At 36.3% G+C, this 21,066-nt stretch overlaps 1 protein-coding gene across 1 annotated transcript in view; it reads right to left on the reverse strand.

Moving 5' to 3' along the window:
• The window catches only part of IPMK (inositol polyphosphate multikinase), a gene marked incomplete at both ends in the record, with an annotated part of 48,808 nt that overhangs the window by 19,593 nt on the left and 8,149 nt on the right, over positions 1-21,066 (reverse strand). Inside the window, 2 exons of the mRNA XM_080698933.1 lie at positions 4,976-5,072; positions 10,262-10,347. Of these exons, the coding sequence (XP_080555059.1) occupies positions 4,976-5,072; positions 10,262-10,347 (183 nt within the window). The remainder of the gene's footprint in view (positions 1-4,975; positions 5,073-10,261; positions 10,348-21,066) is intronic.

Genomic DNA, 21,066 nt, shown 5'->3' on the forward strand with positions numbered 1-21,066 from the left:
TTGCCTACCATGTGCAAGCCCCTAGGTACTAGGTTAAACCTCTAGTAGTGTCAAAAACACATACATAATTAAATTATATAATACTTATATTGCTTATATTAGGTATAAAAATTCCTACAGCAAATTTTGTACTACTAGAATATAGGAATATAGTCACATAAGAAAGAGACACAGAAAGTTCTCCAGCATCAGAGAAACATCTACATTATAAAAGAAAAAATTTTAAACTACAGTAAATAAAGAGTAAAGGTGAAATAGTCATATCTTTTAAAGGAAAAACAGAGGGAATTTAGGGTATTCAAAGAAGACTTATTCAAATCCCTTAATGAAATTTAGTGATTTTATAAACTTATGAAAAGCATGGACTCCAAATTTCAGTATTTTGTCCATTGCACCTATAAAATCTATTAAGCATTAGCTAATTTCTATACTTTTGAGACTGGGCGTGGTGGCATACGCTTATAATCCCAACACTTGGGAGGCTGAGACAGGATTGCACACGTTTGAAGCCACCCTCAGCTACTTAGTGAGGCTCTCAGCAACTTAATGAGACCCTGTTTCCAAATAAAATATAAAAATAGGTCTGGGAGTATAGCCTGGAGGTAAAAAAAAGCCCCTGTGTTCCACCCCCAGTACCATACACACCACACACACACAAAAATAATTTCTGTAGTTTTCAAACAGAAGTTGTCAGATGAGGAAACACAGCCTCACTATGTAGTCAAATGAAAAAGAGCAAGAAAGGGAAAGAAGGACAGAGAGGGAGAGAGGAAGAGGCAGTCATTTCTCAGAACAAAAAAAAAAAAAATTGGGGGGGGGTCCCTGGGGATGGAACCCAGGGGAATTCTACCTCTGAGCTATACCCCAGCCCTGTATTTTATTCTTTATTTTGAAACAGGGTCTAAGTTGCAGAGGGCCTCACTAAGTAGCCGAGGGTAGCCATGAACCCGCATCCTCCTGTTTCAGCCTACCAAGTACTGGGATTACAAGTATGCACCAAAACACTCAGATTTTAGAACAAATTTTGAAAATAGAAAAATTTATAAGACTAGGAACCCCCAAATTTGGAGAAAAGGGAAAAGGAGAGAAAAGACACATATGATAGCTTGTTTCAGTCCATGCTCCCTGAAACTTGATCTACCAAACAAGGTAGAGATTAAATTTGAAAAAACAATCTATTCAAAACTACTTGATGTTAGCAGGGCATAGTCGCGCACGCTTGTAATTCCAGCGCTTGAGAGACTGAGGAAGGAGATCGCAGAAAAGAACAGGAAACCCCCTGAGGCAACTGTTGGTATTACTCAACTATTCGATACCATGTACACTTTTTTCTGTATTTTACTTGCTTGTTTAAATTTTCTTTTATTGTCTCATTTTCCTCATCTCATCTTCTCATCTTAGTGGCATCAATATCTCATTATGTTCAACTAAGAAAACTAGTGTTTACAAAATATTTTCACACAACATGCAGAATCAGAGCTCAAAAAGGTTACAGAATCATGTTCATAATAACCAAGGTAGAAGTCAAATGTTTTGCCATAAGGTCACAGAGGCTCTATTAAGTTCATCTGTACATAGATGAACTCAAGATTAATATTACCCAAGACCAAAAAGGGTGCTACCTGATAGCAATAATAATAATAATAATAATAATAATAATAATTATTATTATTATTATTATTATTATTATTATTATTATTATTTTGGTGCTGGGGATTGAACCCAGGGGCATTCTACCCTTGAGTTACACCACAGCCCTCTTTATTCTTAATTTTGAAACAGTCTGACTTAAGTGCTGAGGTTGCCCTCAAAATTCTTCAATACACCAGTTTCTGTCTACCAAGTCAGGGATTACAGGCATGCATCATGGCACCTGGCACAAGTTTTGATTTTTAAATCATGCGCTAGTAGTCCTAAACAATAAGATGTTTTTAATTAAAATATTTCTTCTATTAAAATTCTTTCTATATACATCTAAGTAATGATGCTTTATTTGCTCAATTATGCTAACCTTTCCCAATCTTTTTATATTAAATATTTAATTACCTAGATTTTTAATCAAATACCTTTCTCAGCAACCTTTGTTAATCCATCAGTGTCACTTTACAGAGGAATAATGATTTGCTCTCAATTAAACAACAATCAGTAGCAAAGTTCATTGAAATCTAGATACTTTAACTTTATTTAATCTCCTATATAGCATTTTTTAAAGGTACCACTTAGAGCAGAGGAAGAAAAAAGAAGAGAAAGATAATGAAAACCTGTAAATAGCAACCATATGTGCAAGAGATTATAAAGAGAATGATGACCCAAGGGCAATCACAATAATTTGTGAAATAATTTAAGCAACAATCTGATTTGAAACACATATACACCTCACAATAAAAGATCTTCAAGAGGAAGGAAGGAAGGAAGGAAGGAAGGAAGGAAGGAAGGAAGGAAGGAAGGAAGGAAAAGAGGGAAAAAAACAGGGAAAGAATGAACAAATACAAGATGAGTATCTATAACCCCAAATAAAAAACCAGCCGGGTATGGTGGCACACGCTTGTAATCCCAGCATTTGGGAGGCTGAGACAGAAGGATCCAGGTTCGCGGCCAGCCTCAGCTACTATTTAGTGAGGTTCTTTACAACTCAGTGAGACCCCGTTTCAAAATAAAGAATAAAAAATAGGGCTAGGAGCGTAGCTTGAAGGTAGAATGCCTCTGAGTTCCACCTCCACTTCTGCAAAAAATAAATAAAATAGCTGGGCGTGGTGGCACACGCTTGTAATCCCCACGCTTGAGAGGTGGAGACAGGAGGATCACGCAGGTTCAAAGCCAGCCTTGCTGGCTTAAGAGGCCCTGTTTCCAAATAAAAATATAAAAAATAGGTCTAGGAGTGTAGCCCGAAGGTAGAAGAGTTTCCAGGAACCTCAGTAATCAGAGAAATAATAATAATTAAAATATATATTAAAATATATATAAATGGGTGTGTGTGTATGTATGTGTGTGTGATATATATATATATATATATATATATATATATATATATATATATAAGCTCAAAAACTGGAAACCATGTGCATGTGTGTATGTAATGGGGAGTTGAACCCAGGGGCATTTTAACTCTGAACTCCTAGCTACATACACACCAGCCCTATTATATTTGTGTTTCTTTTTGGGTTTTGAGGGTTTTTTTTTTTGTTTTTGTTTTTTGTTTTTTTTTGGTACGGGGGATTAAACCCAGAGGCATTCTACCTCCAAGTTATACCCCCAGCCCAATTTTTTATTTGAAAACAGGGTCTCACTAAGTTGTGGAGGGCCTTGCTAAGTTGCTGAGGCTGGCTTTGAATCTTTGATCCTTCCTCCTGAGTACTCAGCCTCCCAAGTACTGGTATTACAGGTATGTGCCACCACATCTGGCTAAAATTTGAAACTCTGAGCAGCAATAAGATGCCACAAGTAGAAAATTCTACACCACTTCATAGGACATATCACTCTCAAAATTTAGGTGTGCCCTAAAAACATCATAAAAGTGACCTTAAGATTATAAGGTAGATATAAAACATAAATAAATTTCATGATTAGATCTGAGTCCTATCATCTATCTCTCTCTCTCTCTCAATCCCTATCAATCTATCTATCTATATGTGAAAATATTCCCAAACCTGAAAAAATTTCAGATGTGAAAAAGTTCTGGTTCCTTGCCTTTCAGATAATGGATACCCAACCTGAAGTTAATAACACCTCAACTCACTTTCACTTTTTCCCCATACAACTAAAGTAAAGGAGACTCCTAAATATTCAAAGAACCATTAATTTACTATCTCCTAGCTGATGATATTTACAGAGACACCATGATTTCCTATTGATGAAACTTGACATATTAAGTCCAAGAGTTGAAGGGACAAGTGAAGAAAGAAAGCTCAACAGGAATCCCCTTCTCTTTTCTGTTCTCAGAATATAGCTCAAGAGCTACATCAGAAAAGCCTGCAGCTTTTATTTACAAAACATATGACTAAACTCCAACACAGATCTGCATAATCAAAAGGTCTGGGTGCCTTTTACATTCTAAGAGGACTATAGGTTATTCTTAAACACATTCAAGTTTGAAGCCTCCCCCCTCATTCACCTTGGTTATTAGTTTTGTAGTGAAGTTGCTTATTTAATCAAATTCTGCATACTCCAGCAAAGGCCTAATGGGGCAAATACTGCTTCAAGTATTAACTAATTTTAAGAACTCTTAATGTATATCATTTTATCCTCTATGAAACTTCCCAGTGTTTTCCAGAAGACTGCAACTTAAAGCCTGGCTGAAGGAGTAGGGTAAAGAAGTAGGTAGGATAGAGGAAATTCATGACATGTTCTTATTATTCAAAACAGGAAAAGAAGCCTGGCATGGTGGTGCAGGCTTGTAATCCCAGTACATGGGAGGCTAAAACAGAAGGATCACAGGTTCAAGACCAGCCTCAGCTACTTAGTGAGGCCTTCTATGACATAGTGAGACCCTGTTTCAAAATAAAGAATAAAAATTAGGGCTTGGATGTAGCTCAAAGGGAAAATGCCCCTAGGGTCCATCCCCAGTACTGCCAAAAAAAAGGGAAAAGAAATTGTATAATACATTAAGTATTATATGTATACTTCCTTGCATATGCCATTTAAAAATGGTTATAAAAAGCAAATGTGCTAATAAATTTTGTTTTATATAAAGCCTTTCAGAAATTCAGTATCATGAATTAAAGCTAAAAGATTATTTTTTTCTTTGCAGGTCTGAGGAGATGGAACCCAGGAGCATCTGACCTCCGAGCTACACCTCCGGCCCTATTTTTTATTTTTTAATTTGAAACAGAGTCTCGCTAAGTTGTGGAGGGTCTCACTAAGTAGCTGAGGCTGTCTGCGAACCTCGATCCTCAGGTCTCAGCCTCCCAAATTCTGGGATTACAAGCGTGCGCCACCACACCCAGTTTAAAAGATGTATTTTTAAGAAAAAAATTACCATTTGGAGCAGTGGGAGGGGACCAGATGCCGTAATATTTTGGCAAATATTTTCTTAGTTCTAGAAGAACACCATCAGTACAATCAGCAGCATAAACCTGAAACAAAAAGAAATATAAAACTATTAACTTCTTATAATCTTTATAACTGCCCTTCACATTTTTCAAATAAGATACAATATTACTGAATCATAATTTATTTATCTGGTATGACTTTCAATTGGAAGTAAATCTAAAGAAAAAAGATTACTGTGTGTCTCCAATGAAAAACTATGTATTATTTAGTGCAGACTCTCTTTGGTTATCTAATTCTACCCTTTCACTGTCCTTGAATGATTTCACAACTATATAAGTTGTAGATAACATATCAAAATGCAAAATAATTCTTGTCAGTAGACATGCAAATAAAATTCCAACCAGAGGAGGTTCAATTAACTTCCTTCCACACCCCAGAGGGAAATGGTACTCAGTGTCACATATTAATTTATCTCAATCTCCCTTTATTCCACATAAATTTGTACTTCTTTGATATTCCTCTTAAATCAATTTGAAATCTGCCTAGTTCCCTCATTGAACAGAGTTAAACTTAAAATTTTTTCACATATTATCTATTTCACATGTGTAAGATAATTTTGATTTTACTTTTTTTAAAAAAAGACCCTTTAGCCGGGTGCACACTTTAATTGCAGTACTTGGGAGGCCAAGACAGGAGGATAGCAGATTCATGGCCAGCCTCAGCAACACAATGAGGCCCTCCACAACTTAGTGAGACCCTGTTGCAAAATAAAGAATAAAAAAGAGAGCTAGTGTAACTCAGAGGTAGAATGCCCTGGGTGTTCAATTCCCCAGTACCGAAAAAAAAAAAAGAAAGACCCTTTAACATGATTTAAGTCCAACTACTATTCATTTAATTCCTTGATTTATAATAATTAATCCTCGAAGATACTACAAATTTCTAGATATCCTGGAGCAGGTTCTAGTTTTCTTCCTAGAAGAGGAGAGAAAGAAAACATTTTTTGTTTTGAAAACAACTTGTAAGACATATTATCCGAAGAACTTTTTTTGTTCTTTATTAAAATGAGATCAGAGTTGGGCATGGTGGCACATGCTTGTAATCCCAATGTTTGGGAGGCTGAGACTGGAGGATCGCGGTTGGCAGACAGTCTCAACTGCTTAGCAAAGTCATTTGCAACTTCGTGAGACCCTGTTTCACCAATAAAAAGACTAAAAAAACAGAGCTGAAGGTGTAGCTTGGAGGTACAATGCCCCTGGGTTCCATCCCAGTACTGCAAAAAAAGAAATAAAAAAATGGGATCAATCTGTGCTACTGCTTTTAACTTATTTCTTGTTTAACTATAACTTCACATCTCACAGAACATCTAGTAATGAGGTATTTCTATAAAAATTTACAATATTACATTAGTAAGTATGAATGTCCAATACCTGACTTCAAATTATACTAGAGAGAGATAGTAACAGAAACAGCACAGTATTGGCACAAAAGCAGACCCATGGACCCATAGAATAGAACAGAAAACACAGAAACATATCTTCCATTTATAGCCAGTTGATTTATTTTTCTTTTTACAAAGGAGAAAAAATACACGCTGAAGATAGCCTTTTCAGCCATAAAGAAAAAACAAAATTATGCTATTTTGTAGAACTACAGAATGGTTTGGGTAAAACTACAGAGTATTATGCTAAGTAAAATCAGTCGGTCTCAGAAAGCCAAGGGTCATATGTTTTGTCTCACCTGTGGAAGCTAGAGAGAAAATAGGAAACAAAAGAGACTTTAGATAAATGAGACAGACCAGAAGAACTATGGAAAGGGAGTGGGGGAGAAAGGTAAAAAGGGGGAAAAGGGTGGCTTCATGAAGGAAGCAGCTAGGTCCATATATGAAGATACCACTACCAATCACATTACCATGTTTAGGGAAGAAAGAAGAGGGCGGGATTCAGGTGGGAACACACCAACTGCAACGTGCATGCAAGTCTGCATTACTTTCAACCTCATTATGCACCAACAAAAGTATTAAAAAAAAGAAAATGTGAATGCCCTTTGTTTCGTCAATTTAATATCTTGGAATCTAGCCTATAAAAATCATTATATGTGTATAAAATGACGTACTTAATCATTGTTATTATATAATAACAAACATTCTAGAAACAATTTAATAGTCATTCATACATCCATTTATACAGTTAATCCATTCATTATGAGCTATTAAAAAAGTGAGGAACAACTAACGAAAAATACAGACATGATGTATTATTTAAACAAAAAGACAACTTTTAGGATTTTTATGTATACTTTTTGATGGTAAAAAAAAAAAGTTATAAAACACATAAAAAGTCCTGAAAAGATACCCTCTACATTGTTAAAAGAAAGAGGAAAGAGGATGGAAAAGAGGATGGCACTGAGTATGAAAAGTATTGCAAATGTTCCTAATTTTTACTCTGATAAGAAATACTATGAATGTACTTTATTTTCTTATTTAGTGATGAGGCAACAGGAAAAAAGAAATGTTGAAAATCACTGCTTGTGACGATTTTGTAATGTAATACTAACAACAGACCTTGAAATATTCGGTAAATGTTATTATTAGCTGTTACCAAAATGAAATTCAGGCTTAGAGAGTAATTTATTCACTAAAGTCCACACAATATTAAGTGGTAAAACTACCTTAAGAGAGACTTATTGCTTGAACTCTAAACCATTATACTATATACACTGACTTTCAAATATGTGAGGAAATTGAGAGTACCTGCTGCTTTAGTGTGGATCTCAAATGTTCTCTAAAGGCTCCTGTGCTAAAGGCTTGGGCTGCAGCTGAACACTAGTGGGAAGCAGTGGAACCTTCAGGTGGTGGGGCCTAGTTTGGAGGCCTTTGGGCTACTGGGGACTTTATTATTGAAAGGGATTGGGGGATTGAGGAATTCCAGCCAGACAGCCAGCCTGCCTGCCTGCCTGCCTGCCTGCCTGCCTGCCTGCCTGCCTTCCTTCCTTCCTTCCTTCCTTCCTTCCTTTTTTTTTTGCTTCTTGGATAGAGATGACAAGTTTACTCCACCACACACTCCTGCCATGATGTACTGCCTCACCACAGGCAAAAAAGAAACAGAGCCAACCAATCATGAACTTGAAGTTCTAAATCTGCTAGCCAAAATTACCCTTTTCTTTTTATAAGCTAATCATCTCAGGCATTTTTTATAGTCACAGAAAGCTAACTAACCCAAATAATATATCAGCTTCTCCAAATGTATAAATGTAGAATATATATATAGAACAGAACCACAACTTGCAAATCAAAATGCAGAATTTGGTATAATATTAACAAGTACACTTAGAAAAAATGGTAGCAAATACTGTGAATCAGATCTCTTCAAAAGAATATGTAATATATGGATGCCCAAATATTTATATGCCCACCTAATCTCACTACACAAAGACCTAATACTGGACTGAAAAAAAAATAAAAACCCAAGTATCCAAGCTTAGAACCTAATATCCCAGATATAAAACAATTTCTAATCCAATGGCCTGTATTCCATTATCTTCAAAATTACAATTTTGTACAATTTTAATGTTAGCAAGTCTACTCATATATTCTAGGCTGATAAGTAAATATTCTTAAACTGTTTGGTGAGAAAAATGTCCCTGGATATATGACTTTTTCCAGAGAATATGATGCATCTGTATGGGGGTGACAGGAGAAAGTAGGCACACAATGACTTAAGCCATTGGCATTTAATATAAAGAATTACTAAGCATTAATGAAAGAGCAACTAGAAGATAAAAAGAATTCTAAAGGTACCCCACAGCTCAAGGAGGGCAAACTTAAGCTGAACGTAATGGTACACACCTATAATTCTGGTACGTGGGGGGCTGAGAAAGGCCAGCTTCATCAATTTAGTGAGATGGTCAGCGAAGTGAGACCCTTTTTCAAAACAAAAAGGACTTGGGGATGTGGCTCAGAGGAAAGATGACCCAGTTCAATCTCTAATACCAATAAATAAATAAAAATTAAAAAAAGAAAGGACAAACTTTGAAAGTAGGCCTGTTCCTAAGCAGTCTTCTTTGGAGAAGGCATAACAGAAAACCAGTAGATGGCAGTGTAGTCTACTTGTTTATCCAACCCACAGCTAGTCCACAACTAGATATGGAGGAAATAACCACACAAGGAGTAGGTATGACACACTCAGTGGTCAGAAACACTGGAAACAGTTGAACAGTTCCTCAAGAAATTAAATGTACAATTACCAAATGACCTAACAATTCTATTCCTAAGTATACACCATGAAGTACTATGTGAAAGTTCACAGTATTTCAATTAACAAAGGCCAAAATATGGTATATAAGCACAATGGACTATTACTCATTTTGTATAACCTTATTTATATGAAATTCTGCGAATAGGTAAATCTATAGAAAGCAGACTGGTGGCTTACAAAGGCTAGGGGAAAAGAATAATAATACAATATCACAAAGCATCATAGTTTAAGGGTAGAAGGTTTTCTTTTTCTGTGTGTGTGCGTGTGTGTGTGTGTGTGTGTGTGTGTGTGTGTGTGTGTGTGTGTTTACTAGGGGTAAAACCCAAGGGCTTTCTACCTCTGGGCTATACCACAGCCCCATTTTTTTTCCTTTTTTTTTATTTGGAAATGGTCTCATTAAGTTGCTGAGAGCCTCACTAAATTGCTGAGGCTGGCTTCGAACCTGTGTGATCCTCCTGTAGGCATTTGCCACCATGCCTGACTGAAGCTTTTCTTTTGAGTGATAAAAATGCTTTAGAATTAGAGGTAGTGGCAAAAAAAAATTGTGAATGTACTAAAAAATATCACTATTCATAAGGCGAATTAGATGTTAAGTATGCCCCCTTCTCCCTTTAAGTCTCAAAGAAATTCTGTACTGAACGTGCTTATTTAAGTTATCAGAGCTACAAATACCACAAAAAACTTTCAGTTACGTGTTTTTCAAATTGTGGGTCATGACCAACTGACAGAAATCAATTTAATGACCCAGAATAACAACCTTTAAAAAATTAAATTGAATAGAAAATACTACACTAGATGAAATACAATAAGAGACAATTATTTCTTGTGAAGCTTGTTTCTGTTACACACAATAGACTAAGACATACTGTCATATTTCTTATTGAATCACTGCCAGAAAACCCTGAGAAACACAGAATACACCAAGAAGTACTATGCTAATGTTAATTAACAAAGGCCAAATGGTAAAACAACACAAATGTCCAGCAAAGGGTAAAGGAGACATACCCTACCTAACTTACCATATTATAAAATTCCAGCTCTCTTGGACCCCTTGGAGGTGGCTGTAACTGTTTCAAAACTGTGCCATCTGGATGTTGCAATATACCTACAGAACAGAAAGTACAAATTTTTTAATGTTTAAATTATAATGAACCTTACTTTACAAAATAGATTCTTGAAATCAAGGTAAACCACTTCCACTAATGGTTTATTTTTATTTAGATCTGAAATTTTAGCATTTGACCAACAAGTTTTAGTTTTTCTTATCTGCAATGCACTGGAACACAAATTCTAAATCAACATTTTATTGTCACCAACCACTACTCCCTTATGGCTCCTTCACACTTTTTAACAAATATGGTATTTGTGTATATTTTTACAGAAACACCTCAGTAAGAAACTATGAGACGTCAAGTTATAATTAAACAAAAAGCAAGCCAGGCATCGTAGAGCACGCTTGTAATCCCAGCACTTGGAGGTTGAGACAGGAAAATCAAAGGTTCACTGCCAGCCTCAGCTACATGGTGAGGCCCTCTGCAACTTTGTGAGACCTTGTTTCAAAATAAAGAATTAAAAATGGGACTGGGAGTGTAGCTCAGAGGCAGAATGTCCCTGGGTTCAATCCCCAGTACTAAAAAAAAAAAAAGAAAAAGAAACAAGAAAAAAGTTAAGAGCAGTAGCACAAATTGTTCCCACTTTAATAAACAAGATAAATGTTTTGTAAGTCTCTCTGATCTGTTATTTTTTAAAAAGCAACTAGAAAGAAACTGTACTGATTCAGATGTACTGTACATAGCCATAGAGATACTAGGATATCTAACTACTGGAAAAGCAAGGGCTGAATTAGGCACCAAGCCTGGAGTAGGAAGGGTACCTTTTCATAGTCTGTCCACTCAACATTGTAGTCTACACTGGCCCAATCTCTTTAACCATAAACATTCCCTTCAAAACTTAAAATTTAAATTTCATGTACTGAGATTTCACAAAATCATGCTAATAAGAACAGAACACAGCTCAAATACCTTAGAATTTTGATAAAATATTCCACTTGAATTTCTATTTGGATTTTTTATCATGGCAAAGACTACAGAATTTAATCAACTAAAACAGGATCTCGAGTGAAGAAATATAGTAATCAAGTTTAACATTTAGATATAGAAGAAATGTAAATATTAATCCATATGGATAAAGTTGGCTGATAAATAGTAAAAGATTTGGGGTCTTTTAAGATAATCTAATATAACTGAAAATTATAAAGATGAATTATATTCTTGGATTTTGGGATTCAGAACAAGAAAGGCCTTTACTCCTATGTTTAGGACATATTCTATGAAGCTAAATAAAGTGATAGATGCAAACGAGTTTTGATGAATAGAATTCGAAAGAGAAAAAAAATTAGACATTCATCAACAAGCAAAGACCCACAACTGCTTTACCACCTTAAGGTCTAGATACAGGTGAGCTTCCCAATAAACAAATACATTTCATTAGGCAAGTAGAAATCAGTCAAACTGTAGACAACAAAGGGCAGGAGGTAAACAGGATGGATTAGAGACAATAGTCCCAACACAAAAACAGATTGCTTGGTCTAGCAAGCCTTCCACATCACTCACCCTGCAACATAATCCTTCAAGTTTTGTGAGGAAGTAGAGGGTGGTATTTCCAAGATCCAAAGTAAACCAATAGTTTATGAAATTGAAGCTAACCCATGCCCCAGCTCAAAAACTGAAGATTGAGCTGGGCGTAGTGGTGCATGCCTGTAATACCAGTACTTGGAAGGCTGAGACAGGAGGATCACTGGTTTTAGGATAGCTTCAACAAGTAATGAGACTCAGCAACCTAGGGAAACTCGACTCCTTCCTTCCTTCTTTCCTTCCTTCCTCCCTCCCTCACTCTTTCTTTCTCTCTCTGTATTTCTTTCTTTCTTTCTGTACTAGAGAAGGAACCCAGGGGCATTCTAACCTCCAAGCTACACCCCCAGCCCTTTCTTTCTTTCTTTCTTTCTTTCTTTCTTTCTTTCTTTCTTTCTTTCTCTTTCTATTTATTTTTGGTGGCAGTGGGGTTCCTGGAAACCCTTCTACTCTGGGCTACACTCCCAGTCATCGGTGGTGGACACACCCCAATGACTAAGCAATTGTAATTAGCAAAGATACTAAAACACAAATCCTAAATGTGCTAAAAAATTAACACAAAAGATAGATAAAAATACTGAAGAGGTTTAAGGAGCAAACAAGGGACTTAAAAGGAACAAAAAAATTTAGCACTGAAAAGACACAGTATCTGAAATAAAAACTTGAGGATGAAGTCAACAAACAAGCACAGAAGAGATCGTGAAAACTGACCAATGTATCTAAATTAACACAGAGAAAAAGAAATAAGAGCATTAGAAATCTATTGGTCAGTATCAAATAATTTAACAGACACAGCTGGAGTATTATAAGGCAAAAAAGATCTGGTCAGGGAAAAAAAAATTCAGACTTCTACTTTACATGTAGGGTACAGAAATCTGGAAAGCCTGTTGCTCTCACCTAAAAACAAGAAAAAGTCATGTAATCTACAAAATCATAACTTTTCTTGAAGCCATCACAGATGAGACTATAAACAACAAGCACGAAATCTAAGGAATTTCATACACTACTACAACAAATAGCAAACCATAACAATAAGCCAGACGCTGGCACAACTGTGGAGAAGTGTGGTAAGATGGGGCCACCTTACAGAGACGAGAAGACAGGCTAAAAATGTCCAGAAATGGAAACAGGCCAAGTGTAGGATGGGGCTCAGAGTATAGAGCTCCTAAAAGTTGCAAATAATTATAGCCTCTTCTCCAGGGACCTCTCTTCTAGGCTGTAAAAAAAAAAAAAAAAAAAAAGACGGTGAGACAGAAAACCAGAAAAATGATCAACTCTCAAAGGCCCCGAGGAAGGAGAATAACCATTACTACATAAAAAAGACCCTTCCCTATGGAACAAAAGCTTTAAGATACTGGGGAAAGGATAGCAAATCATGTTGTCCCACTCAGGTATAGGTGAAGAGCCACTGTAGATGGGGGAAATAGTTTAAAAAAAAATCCTTTAATCCTGGGGATGGAGGGGCATGAAGTGAAACAGAAAACCATTGTTAAGTCCTGACTTTAGAGGCCTTCTATTGATTGAGGACACTCTCAGATGAAAGACCTGCTGAGGACGTAAAATAGTCTTACAAGTAAAAGGGGCAGAATCACTGTATCTCTGAGGCACAAGGAATACCTAAAGCAGAGAATTAAAGAGAAATACAAGAAAAATACTCTAGCAAATTGACCTCATCCTAAACAAATGATAGATAATACCAGAGGTATTTCAAATCCAGTATGCTCAAGGTGTTTTAGTCAGCTTGGACTGGTTTAACAAAGTACCATAGACCTGTCAGCTTACACAACATAAATTTATTTTCCTCATAGTTCTGAAGGCTAAAAGTCCAGGTCAGTGTTGCCAGATTCAACTCCTGGTGATGACTATTAGATTGTGAAAGGTCCTCCTTACTGTGTTCTCATAAGACAGAAAAAGAAAGCAGCTCTCTAGCATCTCTTATGATAGCACTAATCCTATCAAGCCAGGGTTTTACCCTTATGATCTGCCTCAACCTTTTTTACCTCTATAAAAGACCCATCTCAGCTGGGCATGGTGGCACATGCCTTTAATCCAGTTCTTAGAAGGCCGAGATAGGAGTATCGCAGGTTTGAGGACAACCTCAGCAAGTAGTGAGACTATTATTAACCTAGCAAGATCCTATTTCCCAAAAATAATAAATAAAATCGAGCTGGGGATGTAGCTTGAAGATAGAATGCCTCTGGATTCAATCCCCAGTAACTAAGACACCACACATACACACACACACACACACACACACACACACACACACACACACACACACACACAAAGACCCATCTCCAAATACTCTCATTCAGAGGTAAGATTTCAACATATGAATTTAGGGGGCACAGTAAATAACAGAAAGTAACTATAACAATAAAACTCAAACTTGTCTCTACTTCTGCATAGACTAGCTCAAGTCATCCAAATAAAAGTCAAGCAAAAGAGGTGTATTTCATTTCAGGAATAAATAATACCCACCAAAATTTAATAAAAATCACAAAGCACATTAATAAAATGAGAAAAATAGTTTAATGATCATAGGTTAAAGGCTATAACAGAAAAGGTAGACAACATACATGAAAAGATGAAGAATCCCAGCAAGAGACATACTTTAAAGAGTTAAATGGAAATAGTAGAAATTTTAAAAAATGGTAACAGAAATATAGAATGTTTCCCATGGGCTCAACAGAAGATTCAAAAGAGCCCAAGAAAGAGTCAGTGAATGTGATGTCAAGTGAACAGAAATTACAAAAATTGAAACATCAAAAAAGAGGCAACAAAAAGAGTGGGGAAAGCAGAGCATCTGAAACTTGTGAAGCATCAAGTAGTCCAAGATAATCATCACTGGTAAACCATGATAAAAAGAGACACTCATACTGACTATATCATTATTCATAATAGCCAAATGCCCACAAACAGAAGACTGGATAAAAAAAATGTGGTATATGCATGCTATGAAATATTACTCATTCTTAAAACAGGAGGAAAAGAGTGAAAAGGGAGGCAAGGCAGTGGTCTCCCCAAGGAAGAAGAGAATTTCCAAGTTCGGCCCCTAAAAAATAAAATCCTGTCTCCCCTAAAGTCTGCACTTGAAATGATGTGCATTAGCTATACTATGGCATAGTGCTTGTATCTTTCCATAAACATCCAAAGCTGACAGCCCTCTGTTGCTGCTCATTGTAGAAAAGAGGCTTGGATATGTTTCAACAACCTGCTTAAAAGATTTGTTTTCCCAGTTAACCCAAATGCTGAATGCCTAGAATGCTCAGAATGCCTGGAAAATCTACAGTGGCACATCCATATGGTGGAACATCACATGCTCTTTGAAAATGGTTGTAATGGCTGGGCTAGTGGCGCACACTTGTAATCCCAGCTTTTGGAAGGCTAAGACAGGAGGATCAAGGGTTCTTGGCCAGCCTCACCTACTTAGTGAGGCCCTTTACCACTCAGTGAGACCCTGTTTCAAAATAAAGAATAAAAAAATAGGGCTGGAGGTGTAGCTCGGAGGTAGAATGCCCTTGGGGTTCCATCCCCAGTACCAGGGGAAAAAAATGGCTGCAATGGAGGTGACTTTGGTAGATTTGGAACATTATTTTAATCTACTAATAGAAAAGGGAATAATACACAGATAGTTCTTTGTATTCTTTGGTTTCAAAAATATACAAATAATAAAACTTGAACTTGGAAAAAACAGAAAATTCTATCTTATGGAACAACATGGATGAATCTTGAACACAGTATATTAAGTGAAATTACATGGCCAGTTAAATAGAGATAATTACTGCATGATTCTACTTACATGAAGTATGTAAAGAGTCAAATTCTTAGAAACAGGAAGTGGAATAGTGGTTTGACCAAGGGCTAGGAAAGCTAAGTAGCAGTAGAGGTGCTATTCAGTGGAAACAGTTTTAAAAGATGAAGAAGTAGATCTCTGGAGATCTACTGCACAATAATGTACAATTAGTTAACACTACTATACACTTAAACATAGCTAAGAAGATAAATTTTACATTGTGATTTACCCTTTACCCATAATAAAAAATGTTGTATATTCAGTAGGATTATAACTGTAAAATAAATGCATATTCAAACACCTACCTGTGGAAGGTAATGTTTGTTTCTCTTTTTGGTTTTTCTCCCAGAAATTGTTATGATAAATATGCGTGTTTATATTATCAGAAATAAAACAGTGATATCAAAAACAGGTACATACTAAGAGAACCGTATATTCCATTTAAAATCAATTATGGTAGCCAGGCGTGGCGGCACATGCTTGTAATCCCCGTGCTTGGGAGGCGGAGACAGAAGGATCGCACAGATTTGAAGCCAGCCTCACTGGTTTAAGAGACCCCGTTTCCAAATAAATATATAAAAATAGGTCTGGGAAAGTAGCCTGGAGGTAGAAGGGTTTCCAGGAACCCCAGTACCACCTTAAAAAAAAAAATTAATAAAGGATTTTTTTTTTAATGAGAGAAAGGATGGAGGAAATATTTGACAAGACAGGGAACTGAAATGTCCTAATACAAATAAAAATAAAAAATCCAGAGCTAAGATAATCAGGGAACATAAAATAAATAGAAAAATAAAACCCCTAGATACTGTGTGTGTGTTGCTAGGGATTGAACCCAGGGCATTCTATCTCCGAGCTACACCCTCAGCCTGATTTTTTATTTTTTATTTTGAAACAGGGTCTCACTAAGTTGCTGAGGGCCTCACTTAAGTAGCTGAGGCTGGCAAGAACCCTTGATCCTCCTGTCTCAGCCTCCAGAGTACTGGAATTAAAAGCATGTGCCACCATACCCAGCTTCCTAGATACTTTAAAGTAACCCATCTATTTACTTTTAACACAGATGGGTTAAAAGTATAAAAAAAAAAAAACACACATTAAAGTGCTGGTCATAAGAAAGTTAACATATTAATATTATTATAAATCAAACCAGGTAGTGTGGCACACACCTCTAATCCCAGTACTTGGGAGTCTGAGAAGGGAGGATCACAGGTTCAAAGCAGACCTCAGCAACTTAGCAACACTCTCAACAACTTAATGAGACCCTGCTATTTAAAGGGGTGGGGGTGGGAATGCAGCTCAGAGGTAGCATACCCCTGGATTTAATCCAGAGCACTATAAATATTTATATGTATAATTACAAATCAAACTATACAATATCAGACACAGTAGACATCAAAAAAAGGAATCAGCCGGGCGTGGTGGCGCTTGTAATCCCCGCGCTTGGGAGGCGGAGACAGGAGGATCACGCAGGTTCGAAGCCAGCCGTGTGCTGGCTTAGGAGACCCTGTTTCCAAAATGAAAATGTAAAAATAGGTCTGGGAGTGTAGCCCCGAGGTAGAAGGGCTTCCAGGGACCCCAGTACCACCAAAAAAAAAAAAAAAAAAAGGAATCATATAGAGAGACATTTTATGTTAGGCTCATTAAGACACAAAATCTTAAATTTATATATACATAATAACAGTTTCAAAATATATGAAGCAAAAACGTGAAAGAGCTAAAAGATAAACAAATCAATACGTAATAAAACCAGAATGAGTTTCCCAATAACTAATAAAACCAGGAGTGTTACGGATTGGGAGAATATGGTTTAGGAAACTGTTCCCCGGGAACCCCTGCTAGGGTCCCGGACACACTTTCCCCCAACCCGTAACAAAAACCCAAACGACCCCAAAACCAGAAAATTACCGCAGGTTCTTGTCCTAAGCTAAGAATAAATATGCATAGCTTGGACAGTTGCTGAAGATTTAAAGAAGTTTATTAGAAAGATAGAAATACAGAAAATAGAAATACAGCCCCATGCCAGAATGGCATGGGGGGGGGGGGTGACTCGAAATGAATACACCCAAGGAATCGCAAGTGGACAGGACTTTTATACCCATGACCTCCATCTTGTTTACATAATTCTGAGTAGTGAACGTCCCTCCCCTTAACCCTGTAAGGGACCTCCCCTAGCAAGGTGTGGTGAGGTGTCTCCTTTCATGAAGGTCGATCCCTCCTACCATCTTAGCTAACTTATCCAATCATGTAGATCTGTCTTTAGATAAAGGCCTAGTTCTCCTCTCCTAAGGACTTGTTAATCACCTTTAGCTAGATTAATTTACATTTGAATAGTTGCCTGCTTTTAGGCAGAAACCAAGTCCTGGCACAGATTTGCCCCTCACCAAATTTTTAAAATATATTAATAATCATACCTTTCTCAAATCTTTCTAGGCCATTCCCAATACTAGTACAAGGAGAACATACATAAAACCCAAACAACTTGACCAGTGACACACAGAATGCTACATCCAACTAGGTACAGTGGCCTGAACCTATAGTTTCAACTACTCAAAAGGCTGATGCAGGAGGGTCACTTGATGCTAGGAGTCTGAGGCCAACCTGGCCAATATAAAGCTACATCTGAAAAAAATATACTTTCTCTTCAAGTGCTCCAAGTATAACTGGAACATTTACCAAGACTCAAGTGCTTAACCATAAAACAAGTTGAAAATTTAAAAGGACTGGAATCATACAGAGAATACTCTGGCTACAATGAAAATAGCAATAAAGTATTTGTGGAAATAAATAATTTAGAAGTAAACAATGCAGGATTACTTCCACGAATCAAAATTCTCAAAGGAAATTAGAATGTATTTTTAATTATTTAAAAACTAAACATATCCACTGTAATGCAGATGAAATACCACTTAGTACTTAAAGGGAGATATGTGTATTAGAAAAGAAAAAAAAAGTTTCCAACTTAAGAGACTAGAAAAAGAACATATTAGCTTCAAATAAATAGAACAAATAAAAAAGAATACAAATTACCATAAGAAATAAATAAAAAGATGAAATATCACTGCAAATCCTACAAACAGAAAAAGAATTATGAACTTTGTATCAGTAAGTGCAACAACTTGAATGAACAAATTTCTTTAGACATAAATTATTAAAACTGGCACATTAAAGAAATAAATCAAAATTGTCATGTCTGCTAAAAACACTGAACTCATAAATTAAAAACCTTAGACAAATGGCTTACAAATAATTTTTTCAAACAAAACATTACCAGATTCATCAGAAAATGGAAAAATATAAATCACTTCCCAACTCCTTTTATGAGTCAGGATTTTTTTTCAAACTCAAAAAAAGACAAAATTATAGATCATGATCTCAAATAGCCAAAGCCAACAAAACACTGGTAAATCCAATTCAGTAATATATAAAGCACAGTTTATTATGGCCATGTAGATTCTATTCCAGGAATGTAAGTTGGTTTAAATATTTCAAAAGGAGTAAATATACTGCTTTGAAGAAACAGAGTTCTCCATGAGGAAAGGAAGTAAAAATTTAAAATGGCGGGGGGACCTTGAGGTATTGGGTTTAAAGAATCAACTCAAAATCTCGAGGATATAAAGAAATAAATCTATTTCTTAATCCAATCTGCTGAAAGAACAAACAGAAAGCTATACATGCAAAAAACAATGAACACACCTGGTATCCAAATAATGATTTCTAAGTACCACTTGCCCCTACAAGAGCCAGTTTCCTTGAAGAAAAATGGCTCATTCCAAGGTGGGAGCAGGGAAAGCACAAAATAAAAATACGGAGCATCTCTTTATGCCACAGAGTGAGAACACACTTTAAGAAAGGAGAAATATCAGAGAAGCCAGCTTGGAGAAGCTGCCACTGCCCAAATCTGGGTCAACATCAATATTAAAAGCAGCAGCAACAATAATGAGTATCTATTCATTTAGTTTGAAAAATCCACTAGTCCATCCTAATAGAGATTGAAGGAAGCTGGGTACAGTAGTGCACACATATAATAAACCCAACTACTCAGGAGGCTGAGGTAGGAGGATTACAAATTCTAGGCCAGCCTGGCCAACTTAGGGAGAGCCTTCTCAAAGTAAAATAAAAAGGGCTGTCAATGTAATGCAGTGGTAGAGCACCTAGCTTGCACAAGGCCCTGAGTTTCTATTTCAGTACAGCAAAAATGAAAATAAAAATAAGGGAAACTATTCTTTAATGTAGAATGCCAACTAACTAAAGTAACAGAAAGACAAAGTTAGAATATTTTTGTTTTACGATCATCATTGTAGTAAATTAGTTTGTCAAATACCATCAATAGATAAAACCACTGGTTATAAAGTTTGATGAGAAAAGGATATGTAATAGTCTCAAAGTATTATCCTCAAATCATTTAATTACAATAGAAAAAAACTACAGTGGGAAAACAGTAACAGCCATGTTAATTGTATGATCAAAGCTGCATCAATAATAATATAATTAATATCTTATGCCTTATGATATGATGCTTTGACAACTCAGTATTCTTATAAAAAATGGTAGCATGAATCTAATCATGATAAAACAATCAAAAATAACATAAAATATATTCTAAAATGGCATATGCCACCAGGCATGGGGGTACATGCTTGCAATCGCAGTACATGGAAGGCTGGGACAGGAAGATGACAGGTCCATGGCCAGCCTCAGCTACTTAGTGAGGCCCTCCACAATTTAATAAGACCCTGTTTCAAAATAAAGAATAAAAAATAGAACTAGGGGTGTAGCTCAGAGGTAGAATGTCCGAGTTCAATCCCTAGTACTGCAAATTAATAATAATAATAATAAAATGATAGTAGTATAAAATAAAAAAATATGTGCCTATAACTCATGGTTAAAAAGATAATAAAAACTGCTCTAAATGACAGGCAACTAAAGATTTATGACCAAAAAATGCAATGTCTGATGCTGCAAGGGGAAAAAAACACTGATATTAAAGATATTAGTGTTGCTGTATGTGGTGGCACAAGTCAGGTGGGATTGGGGGCAGACATGATGGCATATACCTACAATCCTGAGACAGGCTGAGACAAAAGGATTGCAGGCTGCACAGCCTCAGCAACTTAGTGAGACACTCAGCAACAACTTAGCAAGACCCTAATGTTTAAATAAAATTTAAAAAGGGTTGGAGTATAGCTCCTGAGTTCAATCATCAGTACCAAAAAAAGGGACTCGGGGGGTTAGGGTTAGAAGTAGAACATCTTGGAATTCAACACCCAATACTCCAATCTCAGCTTGCAGGTAGAACACCTCTGAGTTCAATACCCAATATCCCAAATATAAATAAAAGTTAAAAAAGCTGAGGATGTAGCTCAGTGATAAAATGCCTGAGTTCAACCCTAGTACTACCATA

The sequence above is a fragment of the Muscardinus avellanarius genome, assembly GCF_963383645.1.
Source record: "Muscardinus avellanarius genome assembly, chromosome: 7".
Classification (NCBI taxonomy): domain Eukaryota; kingdom Metazoa; phylum Chordata; class Mammalia; order Rodentia; family Gliridae; genus Muscardinus; species Muscardinus avellanarius.